Consider the following 21,489-nt stretch of genomic DNA (forward strand, 5'->3'; position numbering starts at 1 on the left):
TGGTTGGGAGACCGCTGTTTTGTCCCTCTGGTTTTGGTTGTCGTTTTGGGAACGGTTATATCCTCAGAGCCAATGGATGGTTGGGAGACCGCTGTTTTGTCCCTCTGGTTTTGGTTGTTGTTTTGGGAACGGTTATATCCTCAGAGCCAATGGATGGTTGGAAGACCGCTGTATTACCCGCACACAACACGAATTTTTCCACTTTCCAAATTTCACTCCGTTGGGTTTACCAAACTTTGCAGCTACGGGATCACTTTGCCGAATCACTGCTTGCGAACTCAGAAAGCACTCGGAAAAATATCCTTTAAGACTGCGCCAGTTATTTTTGGCCGATGCTATCCCTTGTTTTTAAAAAAAGAACGTTTAAAGTAATTCTTAAAAACTTTATTTATTATTATAAACTTGTTGTTTAATTTGCAGTACACTTTTTGAATTAAGTTGGCCGTAGGGATAGGAGTTACCTTCTTATGTTAATACTAATACACTATGTGCGTTAAGTATAAGTTCATTAAGATATCGGCCCGTCCGCGTAGGGAAGACTTTGGTAACTGAATTTTACTAATTATAATTGAAATAATGAAAACTATGGTTTTGTTGATCAAGCAAAGCTGAACGGATGGCGTAGGCAGTGCCAACCGTCTACGATCGATAAGGCACGTTATTTATTGCAAAGTTAACAATTATAGTATCGTTAACTGACTACACTCATAAACACATACATTCATACATGTGCCACGCTTGGTAGACAAATGTGGGGAGACTACGAAGCACCGCAGAAAGAGGAGACGAAGATAATAGGAAACACTATAGGAAAAGTATAAACTATATACAGTAGTTTCACTTCGCAGCGATACTTTGATGTTTTTGATTTCAAATGAACTTCTCGCAAGTTACTACGCATTCGTTGTTAAAGATGGGATCTAAGTACATACTAGAGTTGGGATCGTGGGAATAGGTTTAATATGTTTCGAACAGAACTATGCATATAAAGAGTAGGTCTTAATAATTATAAAATAACCAAAATTAAAGTAAAAATTTTCTTTCCATCTCAACTTGAAACAATCGACAGCTACTTTATTAAAAATAGTAACTCTCTCGATAATCTTGCGTTTTGTCGAGTGAGAATTTAAATTTATTTTTTAATTTAACACTGAATCTTCAATATTTCGTTTAATTTAATCTTGTTCTGATTAATCATCTACTAACAAAATTAAAAATACTAAATTTCAGTTCAGTCGCATATACATTTCAGGTTTTCAGGCGTTCTTTGTTCTATTATTGAAAAATAAAAAGAATTACAAAGAAAGAATTTATTTACAAATGTTTGTTAATTGTTAATAATTTTCCAATATGGTCACCAACAGAAATGGAAGAAAACTCCTTACAAAAGAACGTGTCCAACTGCTTGATATATTCCACAAATTGTTCCTTAGGAACAATTAACTTACCAAAATTGGAAGTACTAGTATCATCGAAAACCCTAAAATTTGTATATATATTACTTGAAGCTAAATTGTCTTCCAATAACGTTGTCACGTACAAATGACATGTATGTTTTTCAAAAATTTTTTTTAAAAAATACCCACTTCCTTACGTTACAGCATTGTGTAATGGTAAATTTAGTTTGTAATAGTCCGGAAATGCTTTATTTGTGTTGCCTTCCTCCATAGAAAACGTTTTATCAAAACATTGGTTTCGTATTAATTTTAATAAATGAGGAGTGTCAAATAAATAAAAAATTGTCTGGCCGTTAATCTTAAAACAGGTTTCTTCAGGACTTACACCTAACTTAGTGGATAATTTAATAAAATAAATAAACTACACTCGTTGATGATTATGTGAAAACATACTCGTTGATAATGATTAAGATGGTGTGTCGTCACACATGTTATCGATTATGATATCACATGACAGTTTTTTCCAATTTATTTTTAATATCCGGCTCGAAGGTCCATTTAATTATGTAAGGAAAGGCGCGTGTTTGATGGCCCTTCCGGTGTACTACTGTACCACATTAAAATGGATCAACTCTTGTTACTGCTTTAAAGAATTTAATTCACTTAGAGAATACGGATATGTACAAATAAATGTTATATCTTGATTTTATTATGTTAGAGATAACATAAATTTAGATTGCCGAACTAATCCTGGTAAATATCGTACAGATAGTCACGGGCAGATTGGTCGATACGTTGCAAGATGTAGACGTTCCTAATCACTTTTAAATGCAACTATCGTCTTGGAGAGTGTTCTATCATACGGTTGTAATTCAACTTATTTAAGTTAATAATATCAACTTCTGAATTAAACAACAAAATTAAAGATAATACGTTTATTACTCACAAGTAGAAACACATCTGAGGGATGAATGTCCCTGTACCAATATTTATACCTTATGCTTTTGATAAAGCCTAGTCACTATCAGTGAACTATGGCTGTTTGCATAAATACTGTGGGAAAGTCTATCTAGACAAAAGTTAATATTGTTGAAATACTTATCTACCAAATAATATACGAAATACTTATATCTAACACCTCTCGCCTTAGTTGAAAATTATCTCTACAAAACAGAGTAATTTTCACAATAATCAATTTCAAATAGAACATGCAGATAAAATACTAACAAATTTATAATGCAATACAAACAGGATGCTAATAATTAATAATGCAAATACAAACACTAATAATGATATTCTTATTTCTATAGATACTTCTTGTATTCTAATCTACACTTATCTTATTATGAACAACGAACAACGAGTAATACAATAATACATATTATGTTGAATAAACTTATAGGATAACTTTATTAAAAACGTGATTTAAAGTCTTTTCTTTTTTATTGGTTGTAAAATCTTTCAATTCTACCTCAGTTTGTCCAATAACACTAGTTCCTGCAATACTACGATAACCAAAGCGTTCATCATTGTTCTGATTAGGCGTCATATTCACTTTACTTTTATCACCATTATAGTTAATGATTTTTATGCACATTGATTCGCGGGAACACCTTAAACATTTCCACGGTTTTATTAACTTAAAACATCCAGGACAACAACACCAACAGACAAAGAGTATCATGAAGATTCCCCCGAGCACTGCTGCCAAACTGTAAAACCAATTCTTGTTTTTCTTAATGAATGGCATGTTTAGTTCCTCTTTTATTTTTTTGTCAAATTGTTTTAGCTTTTCTTCTGTTAATTTTAGATCCTCTTGTTTTAACAAATTCATATGAAGTGGTTCTATTTCTAAATTAGGCGTTCTTTCCAAATTAGTGATACAACAATCCTCCGGGATGACAGGTAAACTAATATTCGTGGTGATATTTGAGGTACGAGATTCACTTGCAATTATTCTCACTCCGTTGTCCAGGTAACCAACACAATTCTGATCCATTTGGATGAAACATGGAGGTTTGAGTACTAATTTTTCCATCATCTGTTTGGGGCACTGGGTTGTTATGCTTCCATCCGTTGTTGCATAGAATAACCATAAATTTTTGTCGATTTTTTGAAGTAATTGTTGATGGAATTTCACGTGCAGTACTTCACATCCTTCAGGAATTTCGTTGGCGTGAAACAACCTTGGTTCACACCTGTCGGTTGCTGAAACGGACTGTGGGTAGATGTTTCGGCAAATCCAGACATTTTCTAGATGAGTGCAACTTTTTAAGTCGTCTACGTCCGCCCAAGTAGTACCCTCATTGTCAACAGCCAAGTGTGAATTAAAAGGAATAATTGTTTGGTAAATTTGAAGTTTAGGATTAAATACAGGAAAGGGATATAATTTAAAGAGTCTCAAGCTATTACTCGATACTAAAGGAATTTCGAGATCAACAATTATTTTTGAATTGAGAAGAAATATTTTTGGTGTGATTACGGTATAAAAGTTATGCAAATTTTGAAAATCGGTATCGAATGGTAACCTATTGTCAGAATTTAGTTCCTTCTTTATGAATTTCAATTGTTCTTGTAAAATCTTGGGTTCGATAATATTGGGATGCAATAATCCTATCTTTGCATACGTTAAGATGTTTAAAGTATCAGAAATCTCCTCATTTAGTTGTGTTATCATTTCTTGCAATAACTGAATTATATTGAAGATTTTAGCATAAAGTTTAAATTTATTATTATCTGAGTCAACTGTCTTTGACCAACTACGCAACTGTTGAAAGTTATTTTCGATCGTTTTTTCATTCATATTGATTTTATTAAAAGTCTCATTTAATGTTTTAAATGTAGACTTTGTTATGTGGGATTGTTCACTCATTAACCTTAGGGTTTCTTTATTCGTATTTTGTAATTATTCAATGGCTTTATTATAATAAACCTCGTTATCTTCGTCTAAAGTCCCGAACACAGTGTGCATCGCTTCACCAAGAAGAGAGAACCATGCGCGTTTCGATCTTTTTGTAGGGAACAAACTAATGATGTCTCGATATTTTGTTTCTAATTGGCTAATTTGACTATCTAATATTATTTCGTGTTGATCTTTATCATCTATATCCGATTGTGCCTGTAGCGTTTTCAATTTATTGAAATAACTTCTGATAATATGTAAGTGTTGTAGCAATGGTTTGATATCTTTTATGACAATTAAGTTCCAATCTGAGTTTGATGTTAAGACTGGGCCTAGGTCATGAAAGTAAATGCCGGTATTATTAAGGGGTGTAATTTGGATGGTGTTAATGGCTGTTACTGCCCTGAAACAAATAAGTAACTAATCAGTTTTCCGAAAAGGGTTTGATCTGTTCTATGTTTACAATTGCAAATCTGTTACGTTTTCTTTTTGATATTTCAAAGTTCTTATCACCTATTACTTTCAGGATCTCATAAGGACCTTCCCACAACGGATCGTCCGTTTTTCTATTAATGCGGAAATTTCGTACTAGAATCCTATCACCTAAATTATACTGCGGTAAAGGCTTCAGTTTGGAATCATGTTTTTCTTTAGTTTTCTCTTTATACTGTGTTAGGTTTTGCCTTGCCTTTTCACGAGCTACATCTAATGTGGTTTTTAATGAATTTATATAGTCGTCAACTAAAATTTCATTTAGTCGTCTAGGGTAATTAATATTTTGATGTTTAATGCCGAAAAGTAATTCATAAGGTGTGAATTGCGTACCCTTATGTTTTGATGTATTGTAACTAAGAACCGAGAACCTAAGAGCGTTTTTCCAATATTCTATTTTGTTTTCCCTATCTAAAAGGTAAGTTCTAATAGTGTCCTTAATGGTAGAATGGAATCTTTCAATAGAGCCGTTACTTTTAGGGTGGTACGTGATGGAAAACGTAGTAGTTTTTCCAAGCTCTGTAACGTTTTATTTAAAAATTCGGTTCCTTGGTCGGAATGAATTCGTTCAGGTATTCCGAAATTTTGAAATGATTTTATCAATGCTTTGACGGTTTCTTTAGCGCTTTTGTCTCGTAAAGGATAAGCTTGCACAAACTTAGTTAATTGGTCTTGCATAGTTAATACGTGAAATTGATGTTTACCTATTGAAATTTCCATAAGGTCTATATCTACGCGTTCAAATGGTTTGGTTGGTATAGAGACGAGCGTAAGAGGACTTTCATAGTTTCTTCTTACGGTTTTTGCTTTTTGGCATGTTTCACAAGCTGATATGAAATTTGCTACATCCTTTTGCATATTAACCCACTGAAATTTCTGTTGTAATTTGTTTATTGTTTCGTTCACGCCTTTATGACCAAATACTGCTGGCGAATGGTTTTCCTTAATTATGCTATTAATTTGATCGATATTGAGCGGTCTAAAGTATGAATTTAAGATATTTATTTTATTTTGAATATTAAACCTGTTACTAATATACTTGACTTGGTCAGTTATGTCCTGTGTCTTTTCAGCGTTCAGTACGTAAATGTCAGTCGCAACTGTGTTGTAAGATGATAAAATGATAATTAACTTATTAAAAATACTAATTGGGTCTTTCTCTTTAATAGGATAGTATTCTAAGTTATCAAAATTTTTTGATGGGTGCACGATTATGTCTTCTACTTTGTTTTCATCAGCAAAGTCTAATTTAATAAGATTGAGATATTTATTATTTTCATCGTCTAAAATTATTGTAGGACCATTAGGAACAATTGCTTCTTTTACTATTTTTACATTATCTATATTTTTGGGTAAGTTATCTTTAGAATTTTGAAAATCATTAAAATCTACATCGTTAGTAAGGTTTTCACTAGGCTGAGCTAAAATACTGTCGTTATCTTGGTTTAAAATATTAAGTAAATCATCATTTTCTAATGCATCAGCTGATTCTAACAAATTTTGCAAATCTTCTGTGGATTTAGGTAAATCAGATTTTTCCAAGAAATTATTCAGGTCTTTAACAATTTCCGAAATATCGGTATTTTCCTTTTGATTTAGAATTTTTATTTGAATGCGGGACAGAGCATCGGCGTTACGATTAAGAGATCCCTTCTTGTAAATTATCTCATAATCGTACTCCTCTAACTTCAACCTCCACCGAGCTAGTCTACTTCCAGGGTCTTTTATAGAGAATAACCAGGTGAGCGGTCTGTGATCAGTTATAATTTTAAATTTTCTTCCAAACAAGTACGGTCTAAAGTGTTTGCATGCCCAAACTATTGCTAGCAACTCCCTTTCTATTGTTGAATACCTAGTCTCTGCTCCGTTTAACGTCCGCGATGCATATGCGATTGGTAGATCCTTATTAATAGGTCCCTGACTCAAAATTGCCCCAATTGCATAACCTGAAGCGTCTGTTGTTAGGACGAATGGTTCTTCAAAATTCGGATATTGCAGAATAGGTTCCGACGTAAGGTAATTTTTTAAAACTTCAAAACTTTCTACACATTCATTGGAAAATATAAACGGCGCGTCCTTTTTTAGTAATGTCGTCAACGGTTTAGCTATTTTCGCATAATTGTTAATAAATCGTCTATAATAGCCGGTAAGCCCTAAAAATGCCCTAATGTCTTTTTGATTTCTGGGTCTAGCAAAGTTTTTAATAACATGGATTTTATCGGGATTCGGTTTAATCCCCTCGGTAGTTATTAGATGTCCCAAATAGCCTACCTCTTTCCGAAGAAATTCACATTTATCGGGCTGTATTTTTAAATTATGTTGTCGTAGTCGTTTAAAGATGTTAACAAGTCGTTCGTTATGTTCTTGTAAAGTACTACCAAAAATAACTATGTCGTCTAGATATACTAGACACTGGTGTGTTGTCAGTCCGGTCAAAACATTATTCATTACTCTTTGAAAACTAGAAGGTGCGTTTTTTAAACCAAACGGCATTCGCAAAAACTCGAAATGACCATCCGTAGAAAAGGCTTTTCAATAGAGTCGGGGTCCATTTCAATCTGGTGAAAGCCGCTTGTAAGATCTAAAGTAGTAAAATATGAACTTTTCCCTAAATTGTCTAATATTTCTGAAATATTCGGAAGAGGATATTTGTCCGAAATCGTTTTTTTCATTTAGCTTACGGTAATCAATTACCATCCTCCATTTTTGCTTCCCTGACGCGTCAAGCTTTTTGGGCACGACCCATACAGGACTCGACCACGGTGAAAATGAAGGCCTAATAATGTTTTGTTTTAGCATCTTTTTTACTTGATCGTAAACTTCTGATTTGTGCACTTTAGGATATCTATAACTTTTTACAAAAGATGGAATCTGGTCACCAGTATTAATTTTATGCTTTATTACAGAAGTGAAAGTAAGTGCGTCTCCCTCGATAAAAAATTATTGAAAAATAAAAAGAATTACAAAGAAAGAATTTATTTACAAATGTTTGTTAATTGTTAATAATTTTCCAATATGGTCACCAACAGAAATGGAAGAAAACTCCTTACAAAAGAACGTGTCCAACTGCTTGATATATTCCACAAATTGTTCCTTAGGAACAATTAACTTACCAAAATTGGAAGTACTAGTATCATCGAAAACCCTAAAATTTGTATATATATTACTTGTAGCTAAATTGGCTTCCAATAACGTTGTCACGTACAAATGACATGTATGTTTTTCAAAAATTTTTTTTAAAAAATACCCACTGCCTTACGTTACAGCATTGTGTAATGGTAAATTTAGTTTGTAATAGTCCGGAAATGCTTTATTTGTGTTGCCTTCCTCCATAGAAAACGTTTTATCAAAACATTGGTTTCGTATTAATTTTAATAAATGAGGAGTGTCAAATAAATAAAAAATTGTCTGGCCGTTAATCTTAAAACAGGTTTCTTCAGGACTTACACCTAACTTAGTGGATAATTTAATAAAATAAATAAACTACACTCGTTGATGATTATGTGAAAACATACTCGTTGATAATGATTAAGATGGTGTGTCGTCACACATGTTATCGATTATGATATCACATGACAGTTTTTTCCAATTTATTTTTAATATCCGGCTCGAAGGTCCATTTAATTATGTAAGGAAAGGCGCGTGTTTGATGGCCCTTCCGGTGTACTACTGTACCACATTAAAATGGATCAACTCTTGTTACTGCTTTAAAGAATTTAATTCACTTAGAGAATACGGATATGTACAAATAAATGTTATATCTTGATTTTATTATGTTAGAGATAACATAAATTTAGATTGCCGAACTAATCCTGGTAAATATCGTACAGATAGTCACGGGCAGATTGGTCGATACGTTGCAAGATGTAGACGTTCCTAATCACTTTTAAATGCAACTATCGTCTTGGAGAGTGTTCTATCATACGGTTGTAATTCAACTTATTTAAGTTAATAATATCAACTTCTGAATTAAACAACAAAATTAAAGATAATACGTTTATTACTCACAAGTAGAAACACATCTGAGGGATGAATGTCCCTGTACCAATATTTATACCTTATGCTTTTGATAAAGCCTAGTCACTATCAGTGAACTATGGCTGTTTGCATAAATACTGTGGGAAAGTCTATCTAGACAAAAGTTAATATTGTTGAAATACTTATCTACCAAATAATATACGAAATACTTATATCTAACATATACACTACGTCTTCTGGTCTATATAGGCAGCCGTCGTAAAATTTTCTTCATTTTCAACCTCCTCAGCCAATTCTTCGTGCTCTTCTTTTAATTATAACTGTTGTTGATAGAATTGTTTTCTTCTGGGGTCAATAACTCCGATTCTGAAACGTTAGAAATGTCCACAGGTTCTTCTTTTGGTTGATAAGACGAAAATTGTGATCTAGGAAAAGTTTTGTGGCGAAAATTCATTTTTTGATTTTCAAAAAAGTCGTTCATTATTATGGAAATGATATTTAACTTGTCTTGTTTGATATTGTATGGGTTGTATCGGGAAACTTAACGTAGATTGTGTTCGTTGGAAGAAGTGATTAGTTGTTGCAGATGTCTGACGAAGTTTTACGGGAAAAAGTGTTGGTTTTGGCTTGCATTATGATTTAATAACGTTGTTCATAAGCTACACATTTATCGTGGGCATCTTTAAATGATGTGGAATTAGAATAACTTAAGTAGGTCCGTTATCCGCATCTCTAAGTGTTAAGTGGTTTGCCATGTTAATTAATTTTGCTTTGTCTTTTGTAAAATTGGGTGTAATTTTGATTTGGTTTTTGAACAGTCTGCATCAAATCGTATTGAAGAGTTTGTTCATTTCTTTTGTCTTCCAAGTTTTCTATCAGCACGGATTTTAATAAAGCCCAAGTAGAAGTGTTTTTATACGAAAGCATATCTCTAGCCTCTCCCCTTAATCTATTCATAATTCCTTGCAAAATACTGGAATTTGCACATGGTCTTGCATTATTACAATAAGTAGTTACAGCAATTTCGCAATCTGACAGTTGAATAAAATGGGATTTTCATGAGTTCAAGAAAGAAATTTTTAAAAAATCTTAAACGAACAAAATTTGACCTTATTGAAATGTAAACCTACTTGATCTAAGCACAAGACAAAAAGTAACACAAACATGTAGCACAATAGTATTTATAATCTCTGAACAATAGAATCATTCTAGAAAGTAAGCATTCTCGGTGACGCAGGTGGACATCACTCCTTACATATTTTTTTCCCCATATAATTTTCTAAAAGATGGCGCTGGTTAGGAGTTGCTAAGTGATTTGCTTATTAACAAATCGTGTTAATCAAATTAAAAAAAGATAATTGTTTTACATGAAATATTTCGGATACAAAAATTTTCAGAAATTGTTGCTTATAACAATATAATATATAAGTGCTACACATTTTCGAAATATCGGATATTGACTAGAAGTGATTGATTTTTTCCCCTTGATTGCAAAAAGCGCTATTTTTTGTATGTTTTTTCTTTCTTGTTGAAACGAAACTAGAAAAAATTGAAACAGATATTTAAATTTAATATCCCGTTTAAATTTTTAATAAATATTGACTTGAACCGATTTTATAAAGACATTATTTACCAGACGTATATAACCCTCATCATCATCATAAGGTCATCAGTCCTAAGACTGGTTGGACACGTACCTCCACTCTTTCCTATCCTGAGCTAAACTTCGCATTTCCCTAAAACTNATTTTAAACGAAAAATAGTTTTTTGAGTTTTCTAGCTTGGTTTCAGTAGGAAAAAGTATTTATAAAACATTTTACTACTAAGGGGTATAAATTTCGATAATAACTGCTCTTTTTAAAAAAAAGTTTGAAGTAGGTAAAACAGATGAGGCTTGTAGTATAATTAAATGGAATTTTAGAGATGTAGGATACAGTAGTAATAATATAAGAAACGAGGTAGGGATCATTTTGATAGAATATGAGGAAAAGGCAGATAGGTGGAAAGAATATTTAGAGAACCTATATGCGGGCCATGAAGTAGGAGATGTATTAGAGAAAGAGTATAGTGTGGATATAGATGAGCTAGGTTATCCCATAATGAGAGAAGAGTTCAATGTAGCATTAAAAAATTTAAAGAATAATAAGACGCCAGTTGTAGATGTAGATCAGTGCCTGCGTTTAACTGTGAAACTCATTGTTTCATTTGTGGTGTGATAATTTCGGATGACTTCATTACCACACAAGCAAGACGTCCTGTAAAAGAACACAATACCGTGTATACTGTGCGTCACCTAGGATTAAGAACGACAGTTCTAAACGCAGCAAGATTTCGCGACAATGATTATGGACGTGATGTGATTAAAAATATAGTCAGTGGATGATTTGGCTGAATATCACAACATTAAGTGCTTTAAGAATCTCTATAGACGGCCAAGAGTTGAACAACCGAAGAAAAAAGGACGTGTACCATTTGTGTAGGAAATTGACGCAGTGTATATTCGACTATCTTGAGAACGACGACGATGAGTGCCAATTCTCCCTGGAAGATGGAGCACATTATAGGGCCTTATAAACCTGGACAGAAAACAGTTAAGGCTCGCCTCATTGAGAAATACGGAAACAATATACTGCTCACCACAAGTCAGAATAATAAATTTTTTATGTGTTTAGGAAAATAGGAGAAAAAAATATTAAATGATACGTGGTATGAACAAAAATGCAAATCTGAGCAAGATGAAAGACTTAGAGTTGTTGAAAGTGCAGCAAACATTATTTGTGAAGATATAAGATCATAAGTATATGAAACCGAAGAGTATCCCCCACCAGATCGTTTTCTGGAAAGAGTGAACTTGTTATTCCTGAAACTCTTCGCTATTTTCTGGAAACTCCGATAACACACAGAAAAGAAAATGAAAACCGGAAAAAGAAGTGCATTGCTTTTGCTCACAATGTGATCTCTGCTACGAGGTCCAAATAATTTGTGTCGACTGGATCTCGAAAGTTGCTGGAAGTTTTGCATTTCTTGAGGTTTTGTTGCTCTTACTTGGAAGCTGTATACTTTCAAAATAGTCTCAGCGATGCAGTCACCAAAAAGAAAAAATAAATCGAAGTGAGTTTTCTCAGTATATTTATGACAACGTGGATTTTAACACCCAAATCCTTGTAAGCGCAGCAGCTGCAGTACTGTAGATAAAAGAATCCCAAGATTGAAAGAAGGGCCACCTTCTGCGACTGTTGGAAGTTTTGGGGCAGTAGTTGTCAAACACTTTGAACCTAAAGCGAGTGGTCACGGTCTTAACGCAATTACGATCAACAATGTAACAGGTAATTTCTCAGAAAATGTCTCCCTATTTACATCTGAGTACAGTAAGCATAAAGACTTCTTGAGGTTTCCCGGCTGGAATATGTTCATGGAGCAAGTTAATGGTGACCTCCCTTTAAACTAACGTTTACCGCTTATCTGCCTTTCATACTTGCTCTTCCCACGGATTATGACACAATTTACACAGCATCACTAAAAGCGACTGAAAATTGTCAAGCACAGGGCCAGGTGTGCATGGTGACGTTTGATCAAGACCTATATTTGAAAGCCCGATATATCATCGCTAATTGCACAGACTCCAGGCTGCAGAATGTTGTTTTAAGATTGGGTGGTTTACTTCCATTTACTAATGTTCTTCTTAGGATCTATTGGGTATGTAATGGAGTGTAGTAGCGTCAAGGATTCAATTGAAAAAATGATATCTGGAAATTCTTACTTTAGGGCTGTGAGGGCTCATTTATTAGCTCATGTAGTTCAAAGACAGAACAGGATCTGGAAACCATGCTGTACAATTTTGACAAACTAGCTCTCCACTCAATGAGTCTCGTGATATCAAAGAAAAGGTGATCAAGACACTTCAAAAGAATGTGGTGCCACAGCACAGCTGTGGGTTCAATACATACACTTGGTAAATTTTGTGAAGACGTTCACTTCATGTGAGAGAATGGTCAAATGGGACATGCACCTAAATACCGTGTGATATATGCTGCCATATTTTCACGCGTCAGATCACTTTGCCTACGCTAAATGCGTACACTTGTATGTACAAAATATGCTAAACTTAAAACAAATAATGCCCGCAGAAGAATATGAAAAATTTACCGATGAAGGCTTCTCTACGATTCGACGGGCCTCAAAATTCTGGTGTGGAACATGGACAGACATGGCAATCGAGCAGTTTCTTATGAGGAATATGAAACTTCAAGGTAGACTTACCCATGGTCGAGGAGTAGGGGTATTAGCGAGATGGACTATGGGAATGACGTCAGTGCAGAACAGATACAAAATTTCTGTGTATTTTCACTTTGCACCTCTGAAGCATTCAGCAGTTTTACGAGATAAGAAGAATGTGACCAAGATGTATGAATGGTTACTGCACAAACATCATTTTCCCCACAATCCCAAGTTATACTCACTCAGTACAGGTATGGTGGCTGACAAACGTATCAACTGCCATAAGGCCAGAGAATTGGGCGTCAAAAGTATCAACAGGATTGTTGGTAGTAACTTTTCGAACAGTTCATTTTAAACGAACTGATAGGGTTAAACCACTTGCAGTCATAAGGAGCGCGATAATAATTGAGAATGAGCTTATACCGATTAATCCAACGACCTTATTTCAACGTATTTCGGTCGCGAAGCATTCGAATGAAAATCTCAGACATTTTTTGTCCTTTGATTTAGGTCCGTACTCTTTGTTTCTATTCGACAAAAGACGTATGAGAAAAGTGACCAAATCCACACAATACAAAGGTCTCAAGCCTCTGACAAACAAGCAATTCACAGGTCAAGTGCAATATGTCACTGATGGCGGATTTCTAATGTAGTAGATAATAAAGTAATAAAAAAGCTACAAATTTCCCTTTTTTAAAATGTCGAAATAGATCTTTCAGAAATTAAATGAGAGAACATTAAAACGAAGTTTCAAGTAAATCTGACTACAAATAATATATGTTTTAAACACTGCAACTCCTCTTCACCACTCATCCCCCCCAACAGAGATTGAATTTTTTAACCAGTTTCAAGTAAATCGGACCCCTTTCAGCTTCCTAAAGAGGTAGAATTTTGTAAAATGTTGAAATAGATATGTATGGCACTAATTTTATATGGAAAAGCATTAAAACCAAGTTTTAGGTAAATCTGACTATAAATAAAAAACCATACTTAACCGTAGACAACATTACGTTTAGCTGTTAGTTGCGTTTTGTTATACCATTTTTAACAAATGAACGGCTAGACTGATGATTTGATTTATAAATTTTTCGTTTAGCTGTCATTTGCGTTTTGTCATTCCATGTCAGTTGCGTTTACATATACCACGTTTTTCCGGTGAAACGTGATAAAAAGTATCCTACGTCCTTCTCCCGGTTGTAAGCTACCTCCGTACCAATTTTCAGCCAAATCGGTTCGGCCGTTCTTGAGTTACAAATGGTGTAACTAAGACGACTTTCTTTTATATATATAGATACAGTTAAATGTTGTAATTAGATGTTGTAACTAGATATTAATCTTACCTGTAAATAACAAAGAAACAACGTTCAATGTTACTATTCACAATGTTCTTTTTAGATTACTTTTATATTATTTCGTTGTGTTTGACGTGACTTAATCAATCATACTCATAGCCAACGACTTACCCACCTGATTAGGGCAATTCAATAAGACTTAGGATATTAGCCTTACATATGTACCAAACATTATCATAAATACATACAAGTACTAAATATTTGAGAGTTTGATTCATAATTTTAAAAACAAAACTTGGACGTGATTGCAGTTCGTAAGAACCTCTCCCCCCGCAATTTTTTAATAAATAAGAATAAGGAAAAGTTAAATGGTGCGCAGCTTTTAATTGTGCAAGAAGATACTCCACGCGGGACGGACTTCTAAATTTTCATGTCACTATTGGTGTACTTAAAGATTACCGTTGCAACTGCAAATGAAAACGTGCCGAATGACGGACATGTTTGGGCAACTCAGATACTATTTCGTTAACGTCTTGAAACCTGTCTTCTACCACGGGATTCTAATTTTTGTAGTGAGTCTATGTGTGTAGGTATGTTTAGCAGGGTTATTCCAGAACCCAATAAATGCTGCGTGCTATCAGCAATGAACAAATGTACTTTTTAATTCATTGTTATGGTAATTATAAGCCTAACATTAAGTGTAGTAGTAAATTGTTTGTTTGTCTTAAACGTTCGATAAAAGCTACTGTTTACGATCCATGGACGTAACTGCAGAGTTTTCATTCTAGTTCGCAATTTTCGCACATCTACTTTATCAATTCCAGATATGTAATGTTCATATATGGACAGTTAATATAGGTATAGATGACACCTTTTCCATGCTGCGTATCCTTGAGAAATCTTTAAAATAAAGGCTGGGGGGTCGAAGCACACTAGACAGTATCTGTTTCTCTTTGTCGACACAGCTTCCATTTACAGAAACTGTTTATATAGGTATAAAATACTACAAATTGCGAGGTAAACGCCATCTGTAGTATTTGTTTGTTTGTTTATATAGGTGTATTACATATATGCTCAATTCACGCGCAAGACCGGCTTTGAATTGTAAATTAGTGTTTTTCCTAAAAAAAATTTTGCCCCTATCCACGATCCACACTTATTTGTTACGCCCTGTACATCTTCTTGCTATTAAATTTTTAGTAGATGACTTCTAAGTTGATTGTTAATTATACGCTAAAGAAAATTGAAAATAGAAATCACATCTTGATTGCTTGAATTTCTGGATAGTTTATTCATAAAAGAAAATGCCGAAATTATTAGATAATTGAATGCTTACTTATAAAACGATACGGAGAAATTTTTGATAAATTCCCTATAAGAAGAAACCATCTTTTAATTATTATGCTATATATTATAAAAAACTTACCACCCTAAACACAATTACAGCATACAAATGTAAGTATTCCACGAAAACTTGTTTTTCTCACATTCCCTTTTAATGTTTTCTTACCTTTTCTAGTATAATGTATCGCCTACAGTATTAGTTTCAAATGGTTACGAATAGACGTGGTGTAGTTTATGTGCATACCTCCGACATAAACAAAGTAGCAGCAATAACAAACAGCCATTTTGGGTTAAAAAAATAATGTTTTATTCAATAGTTGTGGAATTTTACATTGGATGAAAAAATATTCCTTTTAATTCAGTATCACATACCTTTTTTACTTCATCTGAAAATAAAAGTAAGAGTGTATCAGAAAAACGTTATGATTTGGAATTAATTCAACAATGTTACAAGATAAGGAAGGTTATTCTTAATCAAATTGCAGATAAGTGGGAGATGGATTTCATACTAAAGCAATAAACAGATGATGACAAGCAATTGATAACAAAAAAGTTTAGGAACGATCGGACCACTTCTTAGATGAGTGGAAAATTCTTGTTGGTATCATGCAGTTCGACTCATGGATTAGGCACTAGACTAGGGGTACCCAACCCAAATGATCTTGCGTGTCATTTTGGAAATAGATCCCACAGACATTTTTTTGAACCCATAATTGTAAACTCATTAATAAAACACACAATATTTGTCATATATTCACAAGAATATTGTTTTAAATTCAAAGTTAATTTTCTGTCATAGTTTCAACAGTTAGTTATTGAATATACGGCTATATTTTAATAAATTGATTTTCACTATTTTGGTCATTATAATAATTATCCTCATGATCATCATCATTACAGGATCGTCAGATCTGAAGCTACTTNCCTACTTAAACCAAGTACGAAATGTTTCATTATTTGACTATTGTAATATGTATAAAATATGCTTTAAAAACTTGATTTTTATGCGGAACCGAAAGTGATTTTTTGCAACTGTCACGTTACAGCCTTTTTGTCTCCCCACTGAAAAAATCTTGTTTAAATTTGTATTCAAAAAGTTATCGGCTCAAATTGTGTTTAAAAGAAAATTATGGAAATTGTTTGGGAACGATATTAAAGATGGTAGGCGAAACATTTATTCAAAGAACCAGGCTGTTTTACATGAACGAGACACGGTACTGGCACGAATTTATGTCCCTTACCATTTTTTTTTTGTTTGCAGATGATGTTCTTAAGGAAGCGTTTTCGTTATTTCCAAAGAGAAACCATACATTATTAAATAATCTTTTTAGTTGTTAATCAGTAAGATTAGCTGTTCGTGGCGTATCTTTTGTGTGCATATACGTATAATTGTAAATAGATTTTCCGATATATTTTCATTTCAGAAGGACGGTAATTGCAGAACATATTTCTAGGTAGTCGTTACATACTCAACAATGAGCATAATTACCTTCCCAACAGCTGCATGTAATGGACAGTGTCGTATTCTTTCAATGTTAGAAAATCTTAAAACACGATTCAATTTTCAATTCAATAAAAGTTAGTACCAACAATATTCATGCGAAACACGTGTCCGCTCAAATAAAATTATTTGTTGTAATTAGGGGTGAGTATTCCTTTTAATTTTTAATTAATATTTACCACAGTCTCCTCTTTCTAATTTGAACTATATAAGATTGTATTTTCCATTTTAATTTTACATTGCATTCTCCATTTCTCCTTTCTGGTAACTGTAGTCAAGACTGATCTTAACTTGCCAAGGAACAAATTCGCTATTCAGATACTACAGGTCGAACGATACTATTTAATGTCGCTGTGCCAATCACTATTCTAACATTGTGGTGATTTACGGATATACGAATTAATCCAATCTTGAGATGATGACTTCTTTGGGGGCTTGATGAGGGTAAGTTAACGTGCGCTCCATTAAGTTGGTTGATTTTAATCTTCCGAATGTGATCTATTTCAGCAGGAAATTTTTGTTTTGTTTGAGAAGCGCTCTAGAATTAGGTGACCTATTTTTTCACAACTTCAGCACTTCAGACGTCTACTGTATTTGTTGCAATCTGATCCATTCTCATTCTCAGCCTTCGGAAGTTTGTGCCGCCGCCGCCGCTTTAAACTCTAATAAGCCATGTGACAATGCTTTACTTAAGACGGTTGACAAGATGGTGGAAGTCATATTCTTGAGACTCGGGAATTCCTTGGAGTATATTAAATATCTCTCCTCGCACTGTAATTATTAGTTCTGTTGCTTTTCCTTAACCGGTGCATACGTTTACCTCTATCACTGCTCTAAACTGCATCAGGTAAAAGGATCATGAGATTTTCCCATCAAAAGTTGATAATGTAAATTTTGCTGTCCTTGCACCGGAATCGTCAGTTCTCACAGTAGTGCATTACTGTAGCTTCTCAACATCTTCATTCATTACTTCCACCTCCTTTTTTATCTCAATTTTTCTTTCTTCTATGTACTTTTCCATTTTGATTTTTATTCTATATTTTTTCCTTTTTGTTTCTTATAGAATACATATTTTCCTCCATTCTCATGTTTATCGCTTCTTGCACGTTCTCTATCAAGAGCAGAGATAATTCTTTTTTTTTTATTATTCAAACGCTTCTCGTAAATACGAAAGAATGTAATTTTCAAGAACAATTTTCGCATTTCTACGCCTGTTACAATTATTTTATTGTGCAAAATAAACCATCTATCTATCACGAATTGATAACTACTATAGTCGCTGGAGCGATTGGAGCATTTATTTCACACCTACAATTGTCTTCCACCATAGTCTCAAATTCTTTGTGCTTTTCGATTTATTAAGTCCGCTCAAATAAAATTATGTGTGGCAATTAGGAGTGAGTATTCCTTTTAATTTTTAATTAATATTTACCACAGTCTCCTCTTTCTACTTTGAATTCTGCTGAGTTTAATATTCTTGTTTTTTGTTTTTATTATTGTGCAAAGTAAAATATTATCCTTTTTTATTTAGTTCGTATTCTATAATTCTTTTTGGGCCAAATTGCCCAAATCGGGCTCCCCTCTGTCCAGTAGTACATGACATTTTCAACATTTTTGGCTTTTGTTATATTCAATGTTTATCGGTATACATTGATTCAAGTCTATTGTTGTTTGGGTATAAGGAATAACTTCTTTCTTTTAGTGTACAATATTATGGATTAGCTTAGTGTAACGTATGTTGTAATCCGATGCTCGACATTCCGAAGTTTTATGGTTGTCCCTAATGTAATTAAGGAACGAAGATCGAGTTTTAATTGCTGAAATTGCTTGCTTTGCAATAATAGCATGAGATTTTGTTTAATATAATAGCATTTGCAGATCGCGATGCCAATGATGTATTTGGTTGTTTATTAATGTTTACGTTTGAGTTTCCTTGCCTTTATAAATTTGAAACCACTCACTTTCGTCGACAAGTTTTTCTCATGAAACTGATTCGGAATGCAATGTGTTTAGTAAGCTAATCTGTATGTAATTAAAGTAACCAAAATTTCGTCACAGCTATTAACGGATATTTCTAAGACTTTTAACGCTTCAGAATTTGTATAAGCATCATCCAATAGCCTTCAGAGAGAATCGACCGTACATTTCCTGATTTCTTGTGAATTCAAAATTTCCTAAACAAGAACCCGTCAATGATTCAGTTGCACGAGCCGCTTAACCCTTCAAAGGATTTCATACAATTTCCCGCATGGGACAAAGACATAATTGACCACACGGCTAATTTTTGTATTGGTACCGATACACAATATCAAAATACATATAGCGAACATTCGAATTCTTATCAATTTGCACAGAAACGGGTCGTAAAGAATTGAAGAAAAAGAGGTGAAGCATTGAAGAATCTAATGCCCTTCCTGGATTAAAATAACATAATGTAATAAGTAGGTAGGTTATTTAAAGGTGGGAAATGGTAATACGTTGGATCTAATAGGCGTTGGAAAAATAACTTTGAAAGCCTATATAACTGCAACACTCTCTGTGCGTTCACAGTTAGTTGTGCATTAGACATGTTATTGATGGGTGTGAATTAGTGGATCATGATGTTTATACTTAGCGAAAATAATGACGATGCAAGTGACAATTTAAATCCTCTTAACATGTACAACATGTCATCAATAAGTACAATAGGGATAGGTGCAATATTTCACGAGTCGGAGCGTGGAATGTTAGAACAATGATGCAAGTAGGAAAATTAGACAATTTAAAAGTAGAGATGGATAGATTAGAATTAGATATAGTAGATATTAGTGAAATTCGTTGGCCCGAAGCTGGAGTGGGGACTTTAGAGTAATACATACAGGATCGGTAGAAGGTAATTCGGGGGTAGGAATTGTAATGCGTAGGAAAGTAGAACAGAGTGTAAAGTTAGTTACAAAAAAGCGATAGGATAGTTATGGTTACATTAAACTCAAAGCCGGTAAAAACGGTATTAGTGCAGGTCTACATACCTACATCATCTTACAGTGATGAAGACGTAGAAGCAGTTTATGCAGATATAAATGTGTTAAGTTTAGTGAAAGGACAGAAAAACTTAATAGTTCTAGAAGATTTCAACGGAGTAATAGGTGAAGGTAGAGTGGGTGCAATAGCAGGTTCTTTTGGATTAGGCAATAGAAATGATAGGGGAGATAGGTTGATAGAATTTTGCGATAAACATAACTTAACCGTCGCGAATACTTTATTCAACCATCACGTTAGGAGGCGCTATACGTGGAAGACACCAGGTGATTTAGGAAGGTATCAGATAGATTACATACTTGTTAGGCAAAGATTTAAAAATCAAGTAAAGGACTGTAGGAGTTATCCAGGAGCAGATATAGATAGCGATCATAACATAGTAGTTATGAAGACCAATCTTAAATTGAAAATTCTGAAAAAGAGGGAAGGTAGGAGACGTTTCGATTTAAAAAAGATAAAATGTAAAGAAACGCGTGATAGGCTAGGTAAAAGGACACACGAAGTATTAAAGGCAGTGGGAGAAACGAATGACGGGGACATAGAGACAGAATGGAACTGCATTAAAACGTGCCTAGTCAGCAGCTACAGATATACTAGGCCTTAAACAAAATGAAAGTACGAAACCCTGGATAACAAATGAGATTGTAGGATTAACAGACGAAAGGCGGAAATACAAAAACGAAGAAGGGCAAAAAATATGTAAAGCTATAAAGTGGGAAATAATTAGGAAGTGTAGGGTAGCTAAGGAACAGTGGATTGATAGGATGTGTAAAGAAGTAGAAGAAAAGTTTGAAGTAGGTAAAACCGATGAGGCGTATAATATAATTAAAGGGAATTTCAGAGATGTAGGGTACAGTAGTAATAGTATAAGAAACGAAACAGGGGTCATCTTTATAGAAAATGAGGAAAAGGCAGATATGTGGAAAGCATATTTAGAGAACCTTTACACAGGCCCTGAGTTAGGAGATATATTAGAGAAGGAAGACAGTGTGGAAATAGATGAGCTTGGTTACCCATAATGAGAGAAGAGTTCGATGTAGTATTAAAAAATTTAAAGAATAATAAGGCGCCAGGTGTAGATGGTATACAGGGGAAATTCTAAAACATGCAGGACAAAAGGTTAGAAATCGTATGTTTAAGCTAGTTAGTCACATTTACGAAACGGGGAAAGTCCCAGAGGATTATAAACGGAACGTAGTAGTAACATTACCTAAGAAGAGGGGCGCGGATAGGTGCGAGAAGTTTCGAACAATTAGCTTAACTTCCCATGCGTCAAAAATCTTAACTAGAATTGTACAGAGGAGGATGGAAAAAAGGGCGGAAAAACTATTAGTCTGATATGTCTCT

The 21,489-nt window shown here is 33.9% G+C and overlaps 1 protein-coding gene across 1 annotated transcript in view; it reads right to left on the reverse strand.

Annotated features, from left to right (window-relative positions):
* Positions 1-15,684: 15,684 nt before the first annotated feature.
* Positions 15,685-21,489, reverse strand: part of LOC108737510 (vacuolar fusion protein CCZ1 homolog) — a 20,007-nt gene continuing 14,202 nt past the window's right edge. The window contains exon 8 of the mRNA XM_025975589.1: positions 15,685-16,009. Coding sequence (XP_025831374.1) covers positions 15,951-16,009 — 59 coding nt within the window. The 3' untranslated portion in view covers positions 15,685-15,950. The remainder of the gene's footprint in view (positions 16,010-21,489) is intronic.

Source organism: Agrilus planipennis, unplaced genomic scaffold (assembly GCF_000699045.2).
Source record: "Agrilus planipennis isolate EAB-ADULT unplaced genomic scaffold, Apla_2.0 scaffold139, whole genome shotgun sequence".
Lineage (NCBI taxonomy): Eukaryota > Metazoa > Arthropoda > Insecta > Coleoptera > Buprestidae > Agrilus > Agrilus planipennis.